At 42.6% G+C, this 27,274-nt stretch overlaps 1 protein-coding gene and 1 long non-coding RNA gene across 3 annotated transcripts; both read right to left on the bottom strand.

Annotated features, from left to right (window-relative positions):
* Positions 1-217: 217 nt before the first annotated feature.
* On the bottom strand, positions 218-652 carry LOC127317943 (uncharacterized). The gene is made up of 2 exons (XR_007861550.2): positions 532-652; positions 218-427 (listed from the first exon to the last, which is right to left on the bottom strand). It is a non-coding gene; the product is annotated as an uncharacterized lncRNA (long non-coding RNA).
* Positions 653-17,872: 17,220 nt separating this feature from the next.
* On the bottom strand, positions 17,873-25,884 carry LOC139833026 (uncharacterized). Of its 2 annotated transcripts, none has more exons than XM_071823096.1 (2): positions 24,865-25,884; positions 17,873-18,975 (listed from the first exon to the last, which is right to left on the bottom strand). In XM_071823096.1, exons 1-2 carry the CDS (start codon positions 25,844-25,846, stop codon positions 18,701-18,703), a joined length of 1,257 nt encoding a protein of 418 aa, XP_071679197.1. In that variant the 5' UTR covers positions 25,847-25,884; the 3' UTR covers positions 17,873-18,700. The 2 variants fall into 2 exon arrangements, 1 of the variants encoding a protein (XP_071679197.1); XR_011748023.1 differs by lacking the exon at positions 24,865-25,884 and adding an exon at positions 20,395-22,102 and having other exon boundaries at positions 18,806-18,975.
* Positions 25,885-27,274: the final 1,390 nt, after the last annotated feature.

Below are 27,274 nucleotides of genomic sequence, written 5' to 3'. Positions count from 1 at the left end.
CATCGGAATGGAGTTTCTTCATGCGCTTCACTCCAATGTGACCAAGACGACAGTGCCACATATAAGTAGAATTATCATTCAATTTAATTCGCTTAGCATCAATGTTATGAACATGTGTATCACTACTATCGAGACTTAATAAGAATAAACCATTCATCTCAGGTGCATGGCCATAAAAGACATTACTCATATAAATCGAACAACCATTATTCTCTGATTTAAACGAATAACCGTCTTGCATTAAACAAGATCCAGATATAATGTTCATGCTCAACGCAGGTACCAAATAACAATTATTAAGGTTTAAAACTAATCCCGAAGGTAGATGTAGAGGGAGCGTGCCGACGGCGATCACATCGACTTTGGATCCATTTCCAACGCGCATCGTCACCTCGTCTCTTGCCAGGCTTCGTCTATTCCGCAGTTCCTGTTTCGAGTTACAAATGTGAGCAACCGAACCAGTATCAAATACCCAGGCACTACTACGAGAACCAGTAAGATAGACATCAATAACATGTATATCAAATATACCTTTCTTTTTGACGTGGCCGCTCTTCAGATCGGCCAAGTATTTGGGGCAATTGCGCTTCCAGTGCCCCTTCCCCTGGCAGTAATAGCACACAGTATCAGGCTTAGGGCCAGCCTTGGGCTTCTCCGGAGGCGCAACAACTTTCTTGCCGCCCTTCTTGAAATTGCCCTTGTTGTTAGGCTTGCCTGCTTCTTGAAATCGGTGGTCTTGTTGACCATCAACACTTGGTTCTCTTTCTTTATTTCAACCTCAGCAGATTTTAGCATGGAGAAGAGTTCAGGTAACTCCTTGTTCATGTTCTGCATGTTGTAGTTCATCACGAAGTTCTTGTAACTAGGTGGCAGTGATTGGAGGACACGATTAATCCCCAGCTTGTTAGGAATCACTATTCCCAAGTCACTGAGTTTCTTCGCATGCCCGGACATAGCGAGCATGTGCTCACTGACGGAGCTGCCCTCTTCCATCATGCAACTGAAGAAGTGTTTCGATGCTTCATAGCATTCCACGGCCGCATGAGTTTCAAAAATAGTCTTTAACTCTTTCATCATCTCAAACGGGTCGTGGTGCTCAAAACGTTTTTGAAGATCGGCTTGTGATCGCACAGATGGCACATCGAACTTGAGAGTACCGAATTTTCCGAGTCTCGTAAACATTCTTTACTTCATCGGATTCAGTTTCTGCAGGGTGGGGCACCCGGTGCATCGAGCACATATTGCAGGTTTCCACCAATGAGGAAAATCCTCACATGACGGAACCAGTCGGTGAAGTTGCTACCGTTGCTCTTAAGCTTTTCTTTCTCTAGGAACTGGTTAAAACTGATGGAGGGGGACGCCATGATCTACAACATATTTGCAAAGAGTTTAGACTAAGTTTATGATAAATTGAGTTCAGTTTTAATTCTTAAATTAACTAGGTGAACTCCCACTTAAAACAACATCCCTCGCATTGTCTTAGTGATTACACGAGCCAAATCCACTACACCAAGTCCGATCTTCACGAGAAAAGATGTAGCTTCAAAGGCGAACACTCAAAGTGTTCATCATATCATTCATATGACTCATGCTCTACCTTTCGGTATCCCGTGTTCCGAGACCATGTCTGTACATGCTAGGCTCGTCAAGGCAACCTTAGTATCCGCGTGTGCAAAACTGGCTTGCACCCGTTGTATGCACATGTAGAGTCTATCACACCCGATCATCACGAGATGCTTCGAAACGACAAGTCTTAGCAACGGTGCATACTAAGGATGAACACTTTATTATCTTGATATTTAGTGAGAGGGATCATCTTATAATGCTACCGTCGCGATCTAAGCAAAATAAGATGCATAAAAGGATTAACATCACATGCAATTCATAATGTGTGATATGATATGGCCTTTCTTCTTGTGCTTTTGATCTCCATCTCCAAAGCACGGACATGATCTCCATCATCACCAGCAAGGCGTCAAGGTCGATGGCGCCGCTTCATGGTTGTCCATCACTTATAGCTACTATAACAACTACTTGAAATAAAGCTATTACATGATGAATAGACACGCAGGTCTTTAACAAAAAATTAAAGACAACCATTAGGCTCTGCCGTTGCCATAATACAATAATGAACATCTCATACATCAAATATAATCATCATCACATCATGGCCATATCACATCACCAAACCCCTGCAAAAACAAGTTAGACGCCTCTAATTTGGTTTGCATATTTTACGTGGTTTAGGGTTTTCGAGTAAGATCCAATCTACCTACGAACATGAACCACAATGGTGATACTAGTGTTGACAATAGAAGTGCAAATTGCAATCTTCACTATGGTGGGAGAGACAGACACCCGCAAAGCCACTTATGCAATACAAGTTGCATGTCAAGCGTGGAGCAAGTCTCATGAGACGCGGTCATGTAAAGTTAGCCCGGGCCGCTTCATCCCACCATCCCGCAAGAAGAAAAGTACACAAACTAAAGCAACAAAAGCATCACCGCCCACAAAACCATTGTGTTCTACTCGTGCAACAGATCTATGCATAGACATGGCTCTGATACCACTGATGGGGTTCGTAGCATAGAAAACAAAAATTTTCCTATCGCAAAGACGAATAAATCCAAGATCTAATCTATGGAACACCCAAGATCTAATCTACAAGATCGAAGCAACGAGATGGTAAAGAGACTAACCCTCGAAGATTCCAAAGCCTACGAGATTAATCTCGTTGTTGGTGTAGACGATCGTCCCCGGTGCTGCAATCCGGCAGCACTTCCGTACTCGGTCGCGCGTACGGTGTCGATGAAGCACCTTCCTCTCCCGTTCCAGCGGGCAGCGGAGGTTGTGGTAGATCTCCTCCAACGTCCAGCAGCACGACGGCGTGGTGGTGGTGGTGGAGGAAGAAAACTGCAGGGCTTCGCCTAAGCCCGGACAGCGTATGGTGGAGGGAGAGGCGGCCAGAGGAGGAGGCAATGATGGGGTGGTGTGGCCGGCCACCCCCTCCCCTCTTTATATAGGGGGCTGGCCGGCCAAGGTGGCCCCCTTTCCCATCTAGGGTTAGGGGGGCGGCGGCCAAGGGGGGGAGAGGGGCTTTCCCCTCCCCCAAGTTGATCCCCCCTAGGAAACCCTAGGGGGTTGGCCGGCCTGGGCCTTGGGGGCCATGTGCCCCTGGCCCATTAGGCCAGGGAGCATCCCCTCGGCCCATGCTAGGCCTCCTAGGTCGTGGGCCCCATGGTGGACCCCTCCGGAACCTTCTAGAACCTTCCAGTCAACCACCGGAAAAATCCCGAACATTTCCGAAACCCAGAAATCAACTTCCCTTATATGAATCTTATTCTCCGGACCATTCCGGACCTCCTCGTGATGTCCTGGATCCCATCCGAGACTCCGAACAAACTTCGTCTCCATACCATATTCAAATCTACTTATGCGACATCGAACCTTAAGCGCGTCACCCTACGGTTCGCGAACTATGCAGACATGGTCGAGACTCCTCTCCAAGCAATAACCAATAGCGGGATCTGGAGATCCATAATGGCTCCTGCATATTCAACGATGACTTAGTGATCGATTGAACCATTTACATACGATGCCAATTCCCTTTGTCACACGATATTCTACTTGTCCGAGGTTTGATCATCGGTATCTCCATACCTTGTTCAACCTCGTTACCGACAAGTACTCTTTACTCGTACCGTGGTATGTGATCTCTTATGAACTATTCATATGCTTGCAAGCTAATCAGATGACATTCCACCGAGAGGGCCCAGAGCATATCTATCCGTCATCAGGATGGACAAATCCCACTGTTGATCCATATGCCTCAACTCACACTTTCCAGATACTTAATCCCACCTTTATTGCCACCCATTTACGCAATGGCGTTTGATGTAATCAAAGTACCCTTTCGGTGTAAGTGATTTACATGATCTCATGGTCGAAGGATTAAGACAACTATGTATTGAAAGCTTATAGCAAATGAACTTAATGACTTGATCTTATGCTACGCTCATTTGGGTGTGTGTCCATTATATCATTCAACTAATGACATAACCTTGTTATTAATAACATCCAATGTTCATGATCACGAAACCATGATCATCTATTAATCAACAAGCTAGTTATACAAGAGGCTTACTAGGGACTCCTTGTTGTTTACATAACACACATGTATCAATGTTTCGGTTAATACAATTATAGCATGGTATATAAACATTTATCATAAACACAAAGATATTATAATAACCATTTTATTATTGCCTCTTGGGCATATCTCCAACACATAACAATGCACATACATATCATGATGACTAATATGAGATTTACTTAGGGCATTACGACAAAAACATAGACCGCTATCCAGCATGCATCTATGCCTAAAAAGTCCACCTTCGGGTTAGCATCCGCACCCCTTCTAGTATTAAGTTGCAAACAACAGACAATTGCATTAAGTACTGTGCGTAATGTAAACAATACCAATATCCTTAGACAAAGCATCCTTGTTTTATCCCTAGTGGCAACAGCACATCCATAACCTTAGAACTTTCTCACATCGTCCTGCATTCAATGGAGGCATGAACCCACTATCGAGCATAAATACTCCCTCTTGGAGTTACAAGTATCAACTTGGCCAGAGCCTCTACTAGCAACGGAGAGCATGCAAGATCATAAACAACACATATATGATAGATCAATAATCAACTTGACATAGTATTCCATATTCATCGGATCCCAACAAACACAACATGTAGCATTACAAATAGACAATCTTGATCATGATAGGAAGCTCACAAGATCTAAACCTAATAGCACAAGAGGAGAAGACAACCATCTAGATACTGCTATGGACCCATAGTCCAAGGATGAACTACTCACACATCCGTCCGGAGGCGATCATGGTGATGTAGAGTCCTCCGGGAGATGATTCCCCTCTCCGGCAGGGTGCCGGAGGCGATCTCCTGAATCCCCCGAGAAGGGATTGGCGGCGGCGGCGTCTCTGGAACTTTTCTCGTATCGTGGCTCTCGGTAATAGGGTTTTCGCGACGGAGAGAATAAATAGGCAAAGAGGCAGAGTCGGGAGAGGCTCGAGGGGCCCACACCCTAGGGCGGCGTGCCCCCCTCCTTGGCCGCGCCGCTAGGTGGTGTGGGGCCACCGCGGCTCTTTTTCGTTTCCTCTTCGGACTTTTGGAAGGCTCCGTGGAAAATAAGATCCTGGGCTTTTGTTTCGTTCAATTCCGAGAATATTTCCTGTGTAGGATTTCTGAAACCAAAAACAGCAGAAAACAGGAACTGGCGCTTCAGCATCTCGTTAATAGGTTAGTGCCGTAAAATGCATAATAATGATATAAAGTTTATATAAAACATGTGAGTATTGTCATAAAACTAGCATGGAACATAAGAAATTATAGATACGTTTGAGATGTATCAAGCATCCCCAAGCTTAGTTCCTACTCGCCCTCGAGTAGGTAAACGATAACAAGGATAATTTCTGAAGTGACATGCTACTATCATAATCTTGATCAATACTATTGTAAAGCATATGAGATGAATGAAGTGATTCAAAGCAATGGTAAAGATAATGACTAAACAACTGAATCATATAACAAAGACTTTTCATGAATAGTACTTTCAAGACAAGCATCAACAAGTCTTGCATAAGAGTTAACTCATAAAGCAATAGATTCTTAATAGAAGGTTTTGAAGCAACACAAAGGAAGATATAAGTTTCAGCAGTTGCTTTCAACTTCAACATGTATGTCTCATGGATAATTTTCAACACAAAGTAATATGATGAGTGCAAATAAGCAAGTATGTAGGAATCAATGCACACAGTTGACACAAGTGTTTGATTCTAAGATGGAAAGAAGTAGGTAAACTGACTCAACATAAAGTAAAAGAAAGGCCCTTCGCAGAGGGAAGCAGGGATTACTTATGTGCTAGAGCTTTTTATTTTGAAAACATGGAAACAATTTTGTCAACGGTAGTAATAATTCATATGTGTTATGCATAAAACATCCTATAAGTTGCAAGCCTCATGCATCGAATACCAATAGTGCTCGCACCTTATCCTAATTAGCTCGGATTTCCATGGATTATCATTGCATTACATATGTTTCAACCAAGTGTCACAAAGAGGTACCTCTACGCCACCTGTACAAAGGTCCAAGGAGATAGATCGCATTTGATTTCTCGATTTTGATAGATCTCAACTTGAGGACATCCATACCGGGATAACGTAGAAAACAGATAATGGCCTCCTCTTTAATGCTTAAGCATTCAACAACAGATAATATTCTCATAAGAGATTGAGGATTAATGTCCAAACTGAAACTTCCACCATGATACATGGCTTTGGTTAGCGGCCCAATGTTCTTCTCTAAAAATATGCATACTCAAACCATTTAATCACGACAAATCACCCTTACTTCAGACAAGACGAACATGCATAGCAACTCACATGATATTCAACAAAAGTGTAATAGTTGATGGCGTCCCCAGAAACATGGTTACCGCTCAACAAGCAACTTATAAGAAATAAGATACATAAGATACATATTCTTTACCACAATAGTTTTTAAGCTACTTTCCCATGAGCTATGTATTGCAAAGACAAGGAATGAAGTTTTAAAGGTAGCACGCAAGCAATTTACTTTGGAATGGCATAGAAATACCACATAGTAGGTAGTTATGGTGGACACAAATAGCATAGGTTTTGGCTCAAGGTTTTGGATGCACGAGAAGCATTCCCTCTGAGTACAAGGCTTTGGCTAGCAAGGTTGTTTGAAGCAAACACAAGTATGAACCAGTACAACAAAACTTACATAAGAACATATTGCAAGCATTATAAGACTCTACATTGTCTTCCTTGTTGTTCAAACACTTTTACCAGAAAATATCTAGACTTTAGAGAGACCAATCATGCAAACCAAATTTCAACAAGCTCTACAGTAATTCTCCACTAATAGGTTCAAACTACATGATGCAAGTGCTTAAACTTGATCTATTTGAGAGCTCAAAACAATTGCCAAGTATCAAATTATTCAAGACCATATACCAATTACCACATGAAGCATTTTCTGTTTCCAACCAAATAGCAATGAATGAAGCGGTTTTCAACCTTCGCCATGAACATTAAAAGTAAGCTAAGAACACCAGTGTTCATACGAACAAGCGGAGCGTGTCTCTCTCCCACACAAGGAATGCTAGGATCCGATTTTATTCAAACACAAACACAAACAAAAATAAAAAATACAGACGCTCCAAGTAAAGCACATAAGATGTGACGGAATAAAAATATAGTTTCACTAGAGGTGACTTGATAAGTTGTTGATGAAGAAAGGGATGCCTTGGGCATCCCCAATCTTAGATGCTTGAGTCTTCTTGAAATATGCAGGCATGAATCACGGGGGCATCCCCAAGCTTGGACTTTTCACTCTTCTTGATCATATTATATCATCCTCCTCTCTTGATCCTTCAAAACTTCCTGCACACCAAACTCAAAACAATCTCATTAGAGGGTTAGTGCATAATCAAAAATTCACATGTTCAGCAAGGACACAATCATTCCCAACACTTCTGGACATTACCCAAGGCTACTGAAATTTAATGGAGCAAAGAAATCCACTCAAACACAGTAAATGAGGCAATGCGAAATAAAAGGCAGAATCTGTCAAAACAGAACAGTACGTAAAGACGAATTTTTTCGAGGCACTTAACATGCTCAGATGAAGAAGCTCAAATTTAATGGAAGTTGCGTACATATCTGAGGATTACTCGTGATTTTTCGCAGATTTTTATGAGTTACCTACAGATAGATCTACTCAAATTCGTGACAGCAAGAAATCTGTTTCTGCGCAGAAATCCAAATCTAGTATCAACCTTACTATCAAAGACTTTACTTGGCATAACAATGCAATAAAATAAAGATAAGGAGATGTTGCTACAGTAGTAACAACTTCCAACACAAAAATATAAAACAAAAATTTCAGAAGTAAAATAATGGGTTGTCTCCTATAAGCGCTTTTCTTTAACGCCTTTCAGCTAGGCACAGAAAGTGTAAATCAAGTATTATCAAAAGATGAAGCATCAACATCATAATTTGTTCTGATGATAGAATCAACAGGCAACTTCATTATCTTTCTAGGGAAGTGTTCCATACCTTTCTTAAGAGGGAATTGATACTTAATATTCCCTTGCTTCATATCAATAATAGCACCAACAGTTCGAAGAAAGGGTCTTCCCAAAATAATAGGACAAGATGCATTGCATTCAATATCCAAGACAACAAAAACAATGGGGACAAGGTTATTGTTAACCGTAATGTGAACATTATCAATCCTCCCCAAAGGTTTCTTTATAGAATTATCAGCAAGATTAACATCCAAATAACAATTTTTCAATGGTGGCAAGTCAAGCATATCATAGAGTTTCTTAGGCATAACAGAAATACTTGCACCCAGATCACATAAAGCATTACAATCAAAATCATTGACCTTCATCTTAATGATGGGATCCCAACCATCTTCCAACTTCCTAGGAATAGAAGTTTCAAGTTTTAATTTCTCTTCTCTAGCTTTAATGAGAGCATTTGTAATATGTTTTGTAAAGGCCAAATTTATATCACTAGCATTAGGACTTCTAGCAAGTTTTTGCAAGAACTTAATAACTTCAGAGATATGACAATTATCAAAATCTAAACTATTATGATCTACAGCAATGGAATCATTGTCCCCAATATTTTGAAAAAAATTAGCACTTTTATCACAAACAGTTTCAGCAGTTTCAAGCAGTTTTGCACGCTTTGTATTAGGAGTAGAAACATTGCCAACACCAATTATTTTACCATTGATAGTAGGAGGTTTAGCAACATGTGAAGCATCAACATTACTAGTGGTGGTAATAGTACAAACTTTAGCTACATTATTCTCTTTAGCAAGTTTTTCTTCTCTCTCCCACCTAGCATGCAATTCAGCCATCAATCTAATATTTTCATTAATTCGAACTTGGATAGCGTTTGCTGTAGCAAATGACTTAATATCTTTAGTTTCATTAGGCATAACTTTCAATTTTAAAAGATCAACATCAGCAGCAAGACTATCAACCTTAGAAGCAAGAACATCAATTTTACCAAGCTTTTCTTCAACAGATTTGTTGAAAGCAGTTTGCGTACTAATAAATTCTTTAAGCATAGCTTCAAGACCGGAGGGTACACTCCTACTATTGTTGTAAGAATTACCATAAGAATTATCATTATTAGAAGGATATGGCCTATAGTTGTTACCAAAATTATTCCTATAAGCATTGTTGTTGAAATTACTATTTTTAATGAAGTTCACATCAACATGCTCTTCTTGAGCAACCAATGAAGCTAAAGGAACATTACTAGGATCAACATTAGATCTACCATTAACAAGCATAGACATAATAACATCAATCTTATCACTCAGGGAGGAGGTTTCTTCAACAAAATTTACCTTCTTATCTTGTGGAGTCCTTTCAATGTGCCATTCAGAGTAGTTGATCATCATATTATCAAGAAGCTTTCTAGCGGCACCCAAAGTGATGGACATAAAAGTACCTCCAGCAGCTGAATCCAATAGGTTCCTCGAAGAAAAATTTAATCCTGCATAAAAGGTTTGGATGATCATCCAAGTAGTCAGTCCATGGGTAGGGCAATTATTTACCAAAGATTTCATTCTTTCCCATGCTTGGGCAACAAGCTCATTATCCAATTGCTTAAAATTCATTATGCTGCTTCTCAAAGATATAATTTTAGCAGCAGGATAATATCTACCAATGAAAGCATCTTTACATTTAGTCCATGAATCAATACTATTCTTAGGCAGAGATAATAACCAATGTTTAGCTCTTCCTCTTTAGGAGAAAGGAAACAATTTCAGTTTTATAATGTCCCATCTACATCCTTATACTTTTGCATTTCACAAAGTTCAACAAAATTATTAAGATGGGCAGCATCATCATCACTACTAACACCAGAAAATTTCTCTCTCATAACAAGATTTAGTAAAGTAGGTTTAATTTCATAAAATTCTGCTGTAGTAGCAGGTGGAGAAATAGGTGTGCATATGAAATCATTATTATTTGTGCTTGTGAAGTCACACAACTTAGTGTTCTCAGGAGTATTCATTTTAGCAATAATAAGAATAAGTAAAGCAAACTAAATAAAATAAAGTAAAACAAGTAACTAATTTTTTTGTGTTTTTGATATAAAGAAAGCAAACAAGATAGAAAATAAAATAAAGTAAAGCAAGACAATAACAAAGTAAAGAGATTGGATGTGGGAGACTCCCCTTGCAGCGTGTCTTGATCTCCCCGGCAACGGGGCCAGAAATTTAGCTTGATGACACGTGAAGCACACGTTCGTTGGGAACCCCAACTGGAAGCTGTGATGCGTACAGCGGCAAGTTTCCCTCGGTAAGAAACCAAGGTTATCGAACCAGTAGGAGATGAAGGCCACGTGAAGGTTGTTGGTGAAGGAGTGTAGTGCGGCGCAACACCAGGGATTCCGGCGCCAACGTGGAACCTGCACAACACAATCAAAATACTTTGCCCCAACTTACAGTGAGGTTGTCAATCTCACCGGCTTGCTGTAAACAAAGGATTAAACGTATGGTGTGGAGAATGATGTTTGTTCGCAAAGAACAGCAGAGAACAAAGATTTCAGTAGATTGTATTCAGATGTAAAAGAATGGACCGGGTTCCACAGTTCACTAGTGGTGTCTCTCCAATAAGATGAATAGCATGTTGGGTGAACAAATTACAGTTGGGCAATTGACAAATAGAGAGGGTATAACAATGCACATACATATCATAATGAATAGTATGAGATTTACTTAGGGCATTACGACAAAGAACATAGACCGCTATCCAGCATGCATCTATGCTTAAAAAGTCCACCTTCGGGTTAGCATCCGCACCCCTTCCAGTATTAAGTCGCAAACAACAGACAATTGCATTAAGTACTGTGCATAATGTAAACAATACAAATATCCTTAGACAAAGCATCGTTGTTTTATCCCTAGTGGCAACAGCACATCCATAACCTTAGAACTTTCTGTCACTGTCCCAGATTCAATGGAGGCATGAACCCACTATCGAGCATAAATACTCCCTCCTGGAGTTACAAGTATCAACTTGGCTAGAGCCTCTACTAGCAACGGAGAGCATGCAAGATCATAAACAACACATATATGATAGATCAATAATCAACTTGACATAGTATTCCATATTCATCGGATCCCAACAAACACAACATGTAGCATTACAAATAGACGATCTTGATCATGATAGGAAGCTCACAAGATCTAAACATGATAGCACAAGAGGAGAAGACAACCATCTAGCTACTGCTATGGACCCATAGTCCACTGATGAACTACTCACACATCAGTCCGGAGGTGATCATGGTGATGTAGAGTCCTCCGGGTGATGATTCCCCTCTCCGGAAGGGTGCCGGAGGCGATCTCCTGAATCCCCCGAGATGGGATTGGTCGCGGTGGCATCTCTGGAACTTTTCTCGTATCGTGGCTCTCGGTAATAGGGTTTTCGCGACGGAGAGAATAAATAGGCGAAGAGGCAGAGTCGGGAGAGGCTCGAGGGGCCCACACCCTAGGGCGGCGCGCCCCCCTCCTTGGCCGCGCCGCCAGGTGGTGTGGGGCCACCTCGGCTCTTCTTCGTTTCCTCTTCGGACTTCTGGAAGGCTCCGTGGAAAATAAGATCCTGGGCTTTTGTTTCGTCCAATTTTGAGAATATTTCCTGTGTAGGATTTCTGAAACCAAAAACAGCAGAAAACAGGAACTGGCGCTTCGGCATCTCATTAATAGGTTAGTGCCGGAAAATGCATATTAATGATATAAAGTGTATATAAAACATGTGAGTATTGTCATAAAACTAGCATGGAACATAAGAAATTATAGATACGTTTCAGACGTATCAATAAGCATAGAGGTATATGTGGCACATAGCCATAATGACAAATCTTGACCTATGCCCTCCTACCTTACCATAATGGTTTGAAACCTTTACCAAACTCAATCTAACACTAAATAAACCCTAAACCATGCCTAAGTGAAGCAAAGAAAAAGAAATTAAGAAAAATGTAGGATAACGTTGCATAGAAAACAAAAATTTTCCTACCGCGAACACGCAATCCAAGCCAAGATGCAATCTAGAAGACGGTAGCAACGAGGGGGTATCGAGTCTCACCCTTGAAGAGATTCCAAAGCCTACAAGATGAGGCTCTTGTTGCTGCGGTAGACGTTCACTTGCCGCTTGCAAAAGCGCGTAGAAGATCTTGATCACGATCGCTTCCGGCGCCACGAACGGGCAGCACCTCCATACTCGGTCACACGTTCGGTTGTTGATGAAGACGATGTCCACCTCCCCATTCCAGCGGGCAGAGGAAGTAGTAGCTCCTCTTGAATCCGACAGCACGACGGCGTGGTGTCGGTGGTGGTGGAGAAATCCGGCGGAGCTTCGCTTAAGCGTGCGGGATGTGGTGGAGGAGAGAGACCGCTAGGGTTTGGGGAGAGAGGGGGAGGCTAGGGCGCCGGCCAAGGGCAGCCCTAGGTGGTGCGGCCAAGAGTGGGCAGCCCCCTCCCTCTCCTCCTCATTATATAGGTGGAAATCCCCAAGTGTTGGTATCCAAGTCTTCGAATAAGACCCCAACAATGAAACCTCACATATGTAGGGAAACCTACCCAAGGTGGGAATCCCACTTGGGGTGGGATTCCCCCCTTCCATGAGGGGGTTTGGCCGGCCACCCTAGGGGAGTCCACCTTGGACTCCTCCCCTTTAGGGTTGGCTGGCCATGCAAGGTGGAGTCCCTCCAGGACTCTACTTTCCATGGTGATTTCTTCCGGACTTTTCTAAAACCTTCTAGAACCTGCCATAAATGCACCGGATCATTTCCAAACTTGGAATATGACTTCCTATATATGAATCTTATTCTCCGGACCATTCCGGAACTCCTCGTGATGTCCGGGATCTCATCCAGGACTCCGAACAAATATTCGAACTCTATTCCATATTCAAGTTCTACCATTTCAACATCCAACTTTAAGTGTGTCACCCTACGGTTCGTGAACTATGCGGACATGGTTGAGTACTCACTCCGACCAATAACCAATAGCGGGATCTGGAGATCCATAATGGCTCCCACATATTCAACGATGACTTCAGTGATCGAATGAACCATTCACATACGATACCAATTCCCTTTGTCACGCGATATTTTACTTGTCCGAGGTTTGATCATCGGTATCACTTTATACCTTGTTCAACCTCGTCTCCTGACAAGTACTCTTTACTCATACCGTGGTATGTGGTCTCTTATGAACTTATTCATATGCTTGCAAGACATTAGACGACATTCCACCGAGAGGGCCCAGAGTATATCTATCCGTCATCGGGATGGACAAATCCCACTGTTGATCCATATGCCTCAACTCATACTTTCCGGATACTTAATCACACCTTTATAACCACCCATTTACGCAGTGGCGTTTGATGTAATCAAAGTACCTTTCCGGTATAAGTGATTTACATGATCTCATGGTCATAAGGACTAGGTAACTATGTATCGAAAGCTTATAGCAAATAACTTAATGACGAGATCTTATGCTACGCTTAATTGGGTGTGTCCATTACATCATTCATATAATGATATAACCTTGTTATTAATAACATCCAATGTTCATGATTATGAAACTAATCATTCATTAATCAACAAGCTAGTTTAAGAGGCATACTAGGGACTTCTTGTTGTCTACATATCACACATGTACTAATGTTTCGGTTAATACAATTATAGCATGATATATAAACATTTATCATAAACATAAAGATATAAATAATAACCGCTTTATTATTGCCTCTAGGGCATATCTCCTTCAGTCTCCCACTTGCACTAGAGTCAATAATCTAGATTATATTGTAATATACCTAACACCCATGGCATTCTGGTGTTGGTCATGCTTTGCCCTAGGGAGAGCTTTAGTCAACGGATCTGACACGTTCAGAAACGTATGTATTTTGTAATTCATTTGCGTCTCAACGCATCACTCATTTCCAAATGAGTCGGCATTAAATATGTTTGATCTTCTAGTGGAACCTTAATTCCGCGGTCTGAAATATGTCACTAATATTGTCACACACAATATAGCTTCAAAGTTCTGACTCTGTCGGAACTACACCAAGTTCTCAAAGAACCTCTTGACTTAACATCCTTTGTCATTGTTAAAACAATGACATACTCTGCCTTCTTTTGTAGAATCCATCACGATATTTAGAACTCTTCTAAATCTAGCATAGACAACTTCTAGCTCATTGTGCTACCTTTTAAACAACACTTAGTCTAATTTGAGATTTGAAATTTTATTTTCATATGTGACAAAACTAATATCGGTGCAACACCTTACAGCGATTTGTTTTGTCATTTCTCCATACAAAACTATATATATATATATCCTTGGTTCTTCTCAAGTACTCAAGAATATTCTTACTGTTTTTCAATGATCATCTCATGAATCATTCTGGTATATGCTCATAACATTTTAGAGCACAGGACATCTGATTGTGTACATATTATTCGTGATCCATAATCACTCATGTGTTTTTACTCATTGAGTATCAGATACACTCAAGTCTTGTTAAAACTTTACATGACAAGAACATTTTCTTAATATTTCTATATTGAACTATTTCAATATCCATTCTATGTACTTTGACTTAAACTTATTTTGTGTTTCAATCTATCTTCATAGATCTTGACACTAAATTTGTTTCAGTCCATATCCTTTCATTGAAATTAATTTCTCAATGTAACCTTTTAATCAAGTATATAATTACATCATTTATAACCAACTATATGTCACCTACATAAAGTATTATAAATATATCTCAGTGCTCCCACTTAATTTCTTACAAATGCAAGCCTCTTCATCGTCTCTTGATGAAATCAAAAACTCTTTGACTATTTCATCTGGTGAAGATTCCAACTCCGCGATACTCACTTCATCCAATTGAACTTTGTATACCTATCTAGTATTCTACGGACAGGCAAAACTCTTGGTTGTATCTTGTATATACCTTTAATACATACTTCTGATAAGTAATGTATTTTGCCATCCTACTAGCATATCTCATAAAAGAAATATGTAGTGATTACTAGAATAATCCACATAGACTATAAGCATTGCTACGGAAGATCTAATCTTATCGTAGTCAACTCTTTGAACTTTGTCGTAAACAATTTTTCGACAAGTCAAGCTTTCTTCAATAATATTTCATCCAAGTCCATCAATTTCATAGATGCATTTACTTTCAAAAAGTATTCATCTATCTTGGATTTCATGGCGTATAGCCATTTTAACGGAGTCAGGGCCCATCATAACTTCTTTGTTTGTAGTTGGTTTATCATTGTTCAAAATCAATCCTTTGTCCACAAATCATTTATTTGATCACAAAGTAAACCATATCTACAAGGTTCAATATGTACTTCGATCTCCATGGCTAAAACACTTTGTAGTCATGGGAGCCATGATCGTCGTGGCCGCTTCCGAAACCAATTCCGATGCTGCGCTACTCTGATCATTATGCTCAGGTTCATAAACCTTATCAAGTTATATTGTCCTCCCACTCAAATACTTCACTAGAAACAATTTCTTGGAAATAAGAAACATTGACAAACACTTTGGTCTTTGTCTCGTGGGAAGAATTCCCAATTAAATCTCTGGGATAACCAACAAAGACATTCATCCGATTTTGGTTGAAAACTCTTAGACCAAAATTTAAAGAAAGGACTATTAAGGTTTATACCCATGCCATAACTCGTATGGTGTCAATTCAACGGATCATGATGATGCTCTATTCAGTGTAAAAGCGGTAGTCACTAAAGCATAATCCACAAAAATATAATGGCATCATAATATTTTATCTCATCATTAATCCAACAAGGTTTGGATACATATCTCGGATACTATATCATCATTATGATACTCCAAGAAATGTGAGTTGTAGAACAATTTCATAACTCTTTTAGATGTTCGCTAAAACTCGTAATTCAAATATTTCCACCATGATCCAATCATAGATATTTGACTTTTCTATTACGACGATTTCCACTTCATGCTGAAATTTATTTGAATCCATTCAAATATTTCAAACTTCTTCCTTATTGAATATATCCACATATATACTCAATTCATTGTTGAAAGTTTTCATGAAGTAGAAGAATCTCCCGCACACAACTATGCCCAGTGAACCACATACATCATTATGTATTTTTCCACTAAGTTAGTTGCCCGTTCAACTTTTGGCCTATGAACGGTATTTTAATCATTCTCTTTAGAAAAGATTTGCAAGCGCCAAATGATTCAAAAATCAAATGACTCCAAAAATCCATTTGCATGGAGTTCCTTCATGCGTTCCTTTCTAACATGACCTAAATGGCGGTTCCACAAATAAGTGGAATTCAAATCATTTGCCTTATGGCATTTTAGCGTCAGTTTTATGTATGTGTGTTTCACCATTAAGATTTATAATAACTTATCCATCGTACATGGAGTAATGTAATAATTTGAAGAACTCATTGTTTTCATTTGACCAGAGCAAAATAACAATTATTAAGTTCTTTATTATAAATTCTAAGGGCTAGATAGAATGCCAACGACAAACTCAATAACACTTTATTTTGTTCCAGACGTGCATTCCTATCATATTCCTTGTCAGTCACTTAGGCCATTGTATTCTTGTATTGCATTGTTTTGTATGACACTTCATACCAACCAATATAGTAATAATACCCAAGAATTTCATAGTGTGACCTAACTAGGAATACAACCATAACATGTATATCATTTATATACACCTGAGCTAGACTTTCTAGTCTTTTCTTTCTTTCTGCCAAAATATCTTTTGCAGTTTCTCTTTTAGCTTTCCTCATTATTCAGAAAAACACTTCAACATTAATAACTTCTAGGTTTGTTGGTCTAATACCAATAACCTTGAGGTTCTTATTTTGAAGTTGATCATCATTGTAAGCCCCAGGAGTAGGAAAACCCAGAGCGCGCATGTAAGAGGGGTTTATGTGCATGAGGTCACTACAAAGGACCGTGAGGTCGCCTCGCATTCCCAAGCATATGGGTAGGCCAAGCAACAGCTCGACACGCCCATGCACACAACACCCACCTCAAAGGCTCACGGTAGGCTTTCCAGGCCTGAGTGCTTCACCTTCCTGTGCACTTCACACATACACACACTGTGCACAGGATACAAGGGTAGAATACAGCTTGAATATCACAACATGACTATGTATGACACAAAAGATGGAAATAAGGTTCATATATATAGCAACGCTCTAATGAGCAAGATCCAAATGACACTCAGGAGGGAAACATATCCCATCAGTACATCATACATAAGATAGCCAAATAGTCTGGGTACAGACAAGATCCAAATTGGACTAAGAGTCCTGAAGATAATCAAGCGGTGTTCCCATAACCAACAAGCCACAGGCTGCTGCCTTAGGAACGATCCTGCTACGCAACGAAGTCGTCGTCCGTGAACTCGACAAAGTAGCCACCTGCGTCACGCTCATCCTCTCGTCGCACTGTTTGTCGAAAAGCGTGTTCCGAAAAAAGAGGAAGAAAAACGAGGGTAAGTACCGTTGGCACGTACTTGCGAGACAAGACCAGCTATGCTTGCTGGTGGGCGGTGTAAACTTCGCCCGGCTATATGTGGAGTTTAGCGGCAGCAAAGCACTATCCAATAGAGACACGCTACAACATCCGTCTAATAGAGAAGGTGAGAGAGCGCATAATCTAGCGATTCTATACTCGCAAACAACAACCCGACCAAGGCGATCCCCCTTAGCCAAGAGGTACTAACAAGGCACTCACACAGTTGACAATTTTATATCATTCCATTATAATAGGGCTAACTTACTACACAAGTAATTAGCAAGTTATTAGCGACAACATTAGGTGTAAGTTGTTCTATGATCGAGTTAAACAGCTCCAAGTCGTCCATAACCGCGGACACGGCTTATCGATAAGATTTAACCCTGCAGGGGTGCACCAATGTTACCATACACGCATGCTCGAACCCGCTTAATTACGGCGGAGTCTCACAACAAGACCGTTCCCAAATCAACAAGAAAGTCTAGGGGGGGCCACCCGCCTAAGCTACCCGTATCGAAGTTCGGCCGTACTCCGAGACGGACTCAGAGGTTTGCGCCGGCGGCTAGGCGTGCGAACCACACGCTTCGCTAAACGTCCCGCAAGGTACATGAGAATATAAACACCCGAAGGCAACAGGAAGTAAACACCCGAAGGCAACAGTAAGTAAAGCATGGCATACATGGCATAGGCAAATAAAACCAAGGTTGTGGCCCCCTTTTCAACAGACTTGAGAAATGGTAATGGGTGATGGGGGGTCCCGATAAAACCTCCCACGAGTGGTTAGCGCGCTCAGTCTTAGAAACAGATAACAAGAACTCGGGTCCTAGGGGACATTAGCAAGTCAAAGTTCCGATGCTTTCGCAAAGGGGCTCACAGATGCCTCTGCATATTATAACCCTTAGCAATTTTAGTTGTAGCAAAAGTTATCCACTTCATTTTCGAAAAGGTAGAACATGTGTCACATCCAAACAAGATATCCCGAACATTTCGAGATATCAACAGAAAACCCTAAACTCGCCTACGACTCGCAAAGCTGGCAAACAACAAACAAAAGGTAGGGCGAGGAGGTGTATCTCGGACATATAGGTAACAGGTGGATAGGACACGTGACACAACAGAATCGCAACATAAGGATAGCAATAGATCAAAAGAGCATGTAAAAGTAAAATAGGTGAAGGGGTGGGCTCGCCTGTCAGATCAGAGGTAGAAGCACCGACACGATCCTCCAGGGGGAACTCGTACTCCTGCTCGTACTGCTCTGCGTCGGCGTCTACTCGAGAAGAACCAAAAAGCACATACAAGGAAAGTAATAGAACAAATCAATACAAGTATGCAATGCGCAATATGATGCATGATGACATGGCAAGATGATTGTGCAAGATTTCATGTTAGCAAGATTAAGTGGGGTGCTAATAGCCACATCTAATGATAAGCACCCTCACATGACATTTAGTTCAAGTTGCAAGTTTTAGTTGGTTCAATTCAGAGATAATGCCAATGGTGCATGATAAGGTCAGATTTGAAAACTTCATGCTTGGCTGATGCAATTAGATATAAAGATTTGTCAAATTGGAGTTATAGAATTAAAGATGTGAATTATGCAACATTTAGCAATTAAATCCAGATTTGAAAAGTGACCAAATTTTAGTTGTTCAAAAGTTGATACAAAATTCATGGTTGATTAGATCATGTTTTTCTGAACAAATTGGATATAAAATTTGTATGATTTGGATTTGGGAAAGTGCAGTTTTAAATCATAAAAAAAAGAGGCAGGGGCAAAAACTGATAAACAGCAGTTTTGCAAAAACTGTTTTCTAATCCTGTGCCGGCCAGGATTTGATCCCAGGAGGCCCTGGCAGTGGCAAAGGAACGGTACCAGTGTGCTGTTTAGCAGGTTTTGATTAGATGCAGGCTATAGGCAACATCAGGTATATCTTCGCGTAAACTGAAATTTACTGAAAGAAGAACGACACTTGTAACTGAAAAACAGACAGCTGCTGGGCGCGTTTTTGGTCGACGATGGCGAAGAACTGGGTGACGAAACTGAGTGTGTCTCGACGGGTTGAGTAAGGGGAATGTGCCCTGAGTTGAATGACGCCGAAAAGGTGGAAAACGGAGCACGGTGGCGCCGGAGAAAACTCGCCGGAAAACGAGACGACGAAACAGCGGTTCTGAAACTGAGAACTGAATCTGTTTTCTGGACCGACTTTGAACGAGGATGGCGACGTCTGTGCTGCTCCGTTTGGGATGATTCAAAAACCCGAAGAAAGAGGGTATAGCTGTGCATCTACTGGAACAAGTATGGCGTGCTGAAACGACCTGGTTCGCCGGGAAGACCTCGGAGAAGTCGGTACCGCGACGTGTGCGAGAAACAGCGAAACTGAAAACAGATTCTGGACAGATGTTTGATCGAAGGTGGCGTCGTCTACAGGCAACGAAATTGAGTGATTCCAAAATGAAAGTTGTAGCCCTTCGTCTCAGCTTTCCAACGGTGCGAAGAACGCAAGCTGGAGTGGCCTGTGCTGGCGGTGAGATGCGTCGAAAGATGGTGTCAGCGAGCAGAAACAAGACTGGGCGTTTTTCTACTCGATTTGTTTTCTCGTTTTCGATTCTGCCTCGGATCTCTCTTCTCTGTGGTGATCCAGCATCGTAGATGCATGTAGGGATGGGAGGAGAAGGTCGTGCTCACCCTGGGGTTGCCGTTGAAGAGGAGGAAGCGGCGGAGGAGCTCGCCGGCGAAGAGGAAGAAGGTTGGCCGGGGTAGATGATGCAGAAGTGGATGCTCGCGGGCAGGCTTGGCGTCTCCGGATCCGTGACGACGTCCAGGACGTAGAGGAGGAAGAGAGGAACCGATTCCCCAGCTCACGTGGGCTCGCCGGAGGCCATGGCGACGGCGGTGATCGACGAGACTCCGGGCAGAAACCTTTCTCTAACGTTCAGGAAAAGATGGGGAGTGGCGGCGGCTTGGGGAGGAGGAAGAGGCAGCTAGGTTTCTGGTAGGTCTCCTGGCATCTTAAGGAGAGGGAAAAGAGGGGCAGGTGTCAAGCATCGGGAGAGGGGGAAGAATCATGTGGCCATGGAGGTGTTCGTACACGAGGAAGAAGAGATACAGGGAAGTTTCTCCAACGATGGCTCTTGTTTGCTTCTTCTTGGGCATGTACGTGGGGGTTGGGCCACCGGTTAGATTAGTTGGGCTGGGTTAGATAGGTGGGTTAGATTAGCTAGGTTTTTCTTTTATTTATTTTACTGTTTTTATTTCTTTCTCTTTTCAAAACCTTTTTTGAAAATTGGAGAAGAGATAAATTTGCAATTTGAAAGAGGGAATTTGAATTCAGAGAGGCCCAACCTTGTATACCAACTATGGTGGTTGAGATAAAAAGGAGAAAAGAAGAAGAGTGGGACATAGAGAAATAAAGAGAAGATAAAATATTTATTAAACCTTAATGGCCCAACCATTTGAGAAGATACCCATCTCAAGGTCATAAAACATGTGCATTGCAAAATAGAGAGAAGAGGTAGGTTTATAGCAACCATATAAGAATTTGGCATAACCCATTTGAAATATAGGTCAAGTAGAGGGATAGGTTGGGCTTGTTAGCTTTTCTTGGAACATCACAAGAGGAAGGGGATGAACCAAGAGAGAGGTAGAAGAAGACCAAGCAAGCAAACGAAAACACAACCAAAACCAAATGCAATTTTATAAAAACCAAAGGTGGTGATATGCATGAATGCAACATGATGATATGATGACAAAAATGCAAGAAAGGTAAAAAGGGACTATGGTGTTACTCTTGGGATGTTACAAACGCCCCCCCTTGAAGGAATCGCGCCCCGAGATTCTCAGGAAGAAGAGAAAAAGGCCGGGTACTCGGAACGGAGTTGATCTTCCCGCTCCCAAGTTGCTTCTTTATCGGAATGGTGCGACCACTGCACCTTGAGGAACTTGACAGACTTGTTGCGAGTTCGACGTTCAGCTTCATCAAGAATCCGAACGGGATGCTCTTTGTAGGAGAGGTCTTCTTGGAGGTCAATGGACTCGTGATTAACTGCACGGCCCGGATCTTTGAAGCACTTCTTGAGCTGTGACACGTGGAAGACATCGTGCACTTTGGAGAGCTTCTCAGGGAGTTCAAGGAGGTAAGCGACTTCACCACGCTTTGCTAGAACTTTGAAAGGACCAATGTATCTTGGCGCCAGCTTGCCTTTGATACCGAAGCGATGAGTGCCCCTCATAGGAGTAACACGGAGGTAAGCTTGATCACCAGGCTGATATAACATATCACGGTGCTTGCTATCATAATAGCTTTTCTGCCGAGATTGTGCTATCTTCAGATTGTCACGAATGATTCGCACCTTTTCTTCAGCCTCGTTGATGACATCGGGGCCAAAGATTTGCCTTTCACCGCTGATTTCGCATCAGTTCAGAGGTGTTCGCATTTGCGACCATAGAGAGCTTCGAAGGGTGCCATGCCCAAGCCGGCTTGATAGCCGTTGTTGTAAGAGAACTCGGCGAATGGAAGGCATTCTTCCCATTTCATGCCGAAGGAGATGACACGGGCACGGAGCATGTCCTCGAGAATCTGATTGACTCTTTCGACTTGCCCACTCGTTTGCGGATGGTAAGTCGTGTCTTGAAGAAGCAGATTAGTTCCCATAGCTTTCAAAGCTTGCCCAAAACTTGGAAGTGAAGATACTTCCGCGATCGTAGCTTATTTCCAAGGGAACACCATGAAGAGAAACAATCTTTGCAAAGTGTAGAGCTCAGCCAACCGACTAGCGAGATATTGTTTCTTTGTGACAGAAGGAAGTGAGCAACCTTAGAAAGACGGTCGATCACCACGAAGATAGCATCATTGCCTTTGCGAGACTTTGGAAAACCGGTCACAAAGTCCATCTCAATCTTATCCCATTTCCACTCGGGAATCTTCGGGGGTTGGAGGACACGGCGGGTCTCTCGATGTTCCGCTTTGACACGGCGACAGACATCACATTCTCGAGACATAGCGAGCAACATCCCTTTTTCATCCTAGTCCACCAATAGGTAGACTTGATATCGAGATACATCTTTGTGCCGCCAGGATGGATAGAAAGAGGAGTGTCGTGAGCTTCTTTGAGAATGAGGTTTCTCGTGTCCTGGATCATTCGGAACAACAAAACGACCTTGGAAGAAGAGAGTTCCTTGATCGTCGAGAGAGAAAGACTTGTACTTGGGCTTGTGCATATTCTCTTTGATATTCTTCTTTGCCAATTATCTCGCAACCGTCCTTTTCGGATCTTATCTTCAAGAGTTTGCGTGATCACCAAGTTTGCAAGGTAGCCTTGGGGAACAAGCTCAAGATTCAATTTCCTGAATTCTTCATAAAGAGCGAGGTTGACTTTCTTGAATCATGAGGTTGTTGCAATAGGACTTGCGACTAAGGGCGTCGGCCATGACATTAGCTTTGCTCGGAGTGTAGGCGATAGACGGATCAAAGTCCTTGATGGTTTCCATCCATCTCGTTTGACGGAGGTTCAAGTTGGGTTGTGTGAAGATGTATTTGAGACTCTTGTGGTCGGTGAAGATCTCACATTTGTTGCCCAACAAGTATTGGCGCCATGTTATTAAAGCATGTAACACGGCTGCAAGCTCAAGATCATGTGTGGGATAGTTGAGTTCATGCTTTTTCAATCGACGAGAAGCATACGCCACAACTTGACGTTCTTGCATGAGGACAAAGACCTAGACCATGAAGAGAGGCATCACAGAATATCTGGAAAGGCTTAGAAGTATACGGAAGAACAAGGACAGTGTGGAAGTGAGCTTACGAGGAGAGGTCAAAACTTTCTTGGCATTGAGGAGACCAAAGGAACTTCTTGTCTTTCTTTAGGAGATCGGTAAGAGGCTTGGCGATCTTGGAGAAATTCTCAACAAAGCGGCGGCAGTAACTTGCCAAACCGAGGAAACTTCTCACTTGCTTGACATTCTTCGGCGGAAGCCATTCAACGATCGCCTTGACGGTTTCAGGATTGACAGCAATGCCTTTTCCCGAAATGACATGACCAAGATAGACGACTTGAGGAAGCCAAAATTCACATTTGGAGAACTTGGCATAGAGACGGTGTTCACGAAGCTTCATGAGGATGAGGCGAAGATGCTCTTCATGCTCCTCATTGGACTTGGAGTAGACAAGGATATCATCAAGATAGACTACCACAAACTTGTCGAGGTACTCCATGAAAATGTAGTTCATCAACCGAGAGAAAGTGGCAGGAGCATTAGTGAGGCCAAAGGACATGACGGTGTATTCGTAGAGACCATAACGAGTTTTGAAGGCTGTCTTGGGTACATCCTCCTTGCGGATTTTGATTTGGTGATAACCACTTCTCAAATCCATCTTAGAGAACACAGTTGCACCCGCAAGTTGATCAAAGAGCTCATTGATGCGAGGAAGAGGATATGTATTCTTGATCGTTTTCTCATTGAGAGGACGGTAATCAACCACCAATCGATCAGTTTTATCCTTTTTCTTGACGAAGATGGTAGGACATCCCCATGGAGAAGTGCTTGGCTGAATGAAACCAAGTTTTTGCAACTCGTCAAGCTGCTTCTTAAGTTCAGCCAACTCATTTGGACCCATTTTGTATGGCCGCTTTGAGATAGGAGCTGTTCCAGGCTCTAGTTCAATGATGAACTCAACAGCCCTGTCAGGTGGCATACCTGGAAGTTCTTCAGGAAAGACATCAGGAAAGTCGCAAACCACCGGTATAGACTCAAGCTCCGGAAGAGAACTAGGATTCAAAGCAAAGAGCTGAACGGAAGGTGTTTGAGAAGGTGTATAGATTAAGGTTCCTGATGAAGTAGGAAGAGAAACTGAATGTGTGGCGCAATCAATGACAACTTTGTTGGCCTTCAACCAATCCATGCCAAGGATGACATTAATGCCAGAGTTTCGAAGGAGTATCAAGGAGGCGAGAAAGATATGGTTTCCAATTTGAATTTGGTTACCATGGCTTATCTTCGAAGATATCATTTGTCCTCCGGGAGAGTGAACCACGAGATTAGATGGCAAGATCTCTTGTACTAACCCATGTGTATCAGCAAAACTTGAAGACACAAACGAAAGAGAAGCTCCTGTATCGAACAGAACTCTTGCAGGAATAGAGTTAACAAGCAAAGTACCAAGCACGACGTCGGTAGCTTGTTCAGCTTGCTCAACGTTGATGTTGTTGACGCGAGCAGCCCTCGGACCTTGCCTGGTGTTGTTGTTGAAGGCACGGCCCGGAGCTGGTGCACGAACCATCGCATTTGTCGAGGTAGAGCGAGGTGGTGGTGGAGGAAGCTTCTGAGGGCAGAAGGTAGAGATGTGCCCAACCTGACCACACTTGTAGCATGTGGGGTCGGCACGTGGACCCATCGGCCTTGGTCCACCATAAGCAGGCCTTGGCGGAGCTTGGTAGGTCCTCTGCTGAAGCTGTGGGGTGGGAGGGCGGGCAGCATACCCAGCGTGTGCTGCGCGGGGAGCATACCCAGCTTGTGTAGCTTGTCCTGGCGGTGCGGGATAAGGAACCCACAACCTGCGCTTCTGAGGCGGCGCTGAAGAAGGAGCACCAACCTCTCGAGTATGCTTGCGTGACTCGTCGAACGCAAGCCTACCCGACTCTTCCTTGATAGCAGTGTTGACCAGCTTGTCAAAGGTGTCCATCGAGACATGAGTGAGCGCGTACTTGAGTGCCGGCTTGAGGCCATTACGGAACCTCTTCTGCTTCTTGGCATCAGTAGACACTTCTTCGCCACCATAGCGAGCTAGCTTGGAGAACTCTATGCTGTATGTCATCACATCTTTGTTGCCCTGGACAAGACTGAGGAATTTCTCCTTCATCCTGTCCATTAGTCCTTCAGGAATGTGGTGGCTTCTGAAAGCTTCCCTGAATTCTTCCCAAGTGACATCAGGAGCATTGGCGGGTCGCATCTCGAGAAAGTTCTCCCACCATGCGGCGGACCCTCCTGTCAGTAGGTGAGTCGCAAACCGCACTTTGTCTTCTGGAGCGACTCCCGCTGTGTTGAGCATGCGGTTGACATCGCGCACCCAATCATCTGCATCCAGCGGTTCAGGAGTAGAGTCGAACGATCGCGGGTTCAACTGCAAGAAGTCCCGGATCATCACTCGACCATTGTCATGACGAGCTTGATCGAAGTTGTCTTGGGTTTCTTTGCATCTGGCTCAACAATTGAGTCATTTGCAACAGGGCTGGTCCCAGCGGAGGAGGTGGCGGAGGTCTAACCATCCTGTTGAGGGAAAACATAAGACGGTTGAGACAACAGATAAGAACAAAGTTTAGAACAAGGATTTAAGATCACATAACACATCGCTCCATAGAATTCATCAAGGTACACCATACAAGGTTCAAGTACCCAAGAGATCCATACGACCGCAAACAAGGATAGAAAAACTAAAACATCCACTTGACACGCAAGACAGTGGAGTAAACGGTAGCTCCATGAGAATAACGAAAAGGAAAAAGGCTCCGGAACAAAGAAGTGGTCGAGATAGCATCGGATCAAAGGAGAATAACATGTTAGTATGAAAATACCAACATGTCAAAGGAACAGATTATATGTGGAGATTGACAAAGGATGATAATGAAGCAACCATAGTACATAAATTTTTTCAAAATACTTGTCCCTATGGCACTATGGTTTCCCACGAACACGTCCAAGCCTAGATGAAACAAGATAAGAATAGAGTAAAACCGTTGCACGTCCTTACCAGAGGGAGGGTGGGTGGGGTAAGAAATAAAAGCAGAATACCTACTCTCGCGCACAATTTTTCCTATGTAGCTACTAAAATATTAGTTTCTAGACACAACTTCGTCCGCTGCAAAGGGGCTCCTAAAGGCGATCTGCTCGATACCAAGTCTGTAAGCCCCAGGAGTAGGAAAACCCAGAGCGCGCATGTAAGAGGGGTTTATGTGCATGAGGTCACTACAAAGGACCGTGAGGTCGCCTCGCATTCCCAAGCATATGGGTAGGCCAAGCAACAGCTCGACACGCCCATGCACACAACACCCACCTCAAAGGCTCACGGTAGGCTTTCCAGGCCTGAGTGCTTCACCTTCCTGTGCACTTCACACATACACACACTGTGCACAGGATACAAGGGTAGAATACAGCTTGAATATCACAACATGACTATGTATGACACAAAAGATGGAAATAAGGTTCATATATATAGCAACGCTCTAATGAGCAAGATCCAAATGACACTCAGGAGGGAAACATATCCCATCAGTACATCATACATAAGATAGCCAAATAGTCTGGGTACAGACAAGATCCAAATTGGACTAAGAGTCCTGAAGATAATCAAGCGGTGTTCCCATAACCAACAAGCCACAGTCGCCGCCTTAGAACGATCCTCGCTACGCAACGAAGTCGTCGTCCGTGAACTCGACAAAGTAGCCACCGCGTCTTGCTCATCCTCTCGTCGTACTGTTTGTCGAAAAGCGTGTTCGGAAAAAGAGGAAGAAAAACGAGGGTAAGTACCGTTGGCACGTACTTGCGAGACAAGACCGGCTATGCTTCTTTGGTG

The sequence above is a fragment of the Lolium perenne genome, chromosome 7, assembly GCF_019359855.2.
Source record: "Lolium perenne isolate Kyuss_39 chromosome 7, Kyuss_2.0, whole genome shotgun sequence".
NCBI classification, from domain to species: domain Eukaryota; kingdom Viridiplantae; phylum Streptophyta; class Magnoliopsida; order Poales; family Poaceae; genus Lolium; species Lolium perenne.
This window is presented reverse-complemented; position numbering and strand designations above follow the sequence as displayed.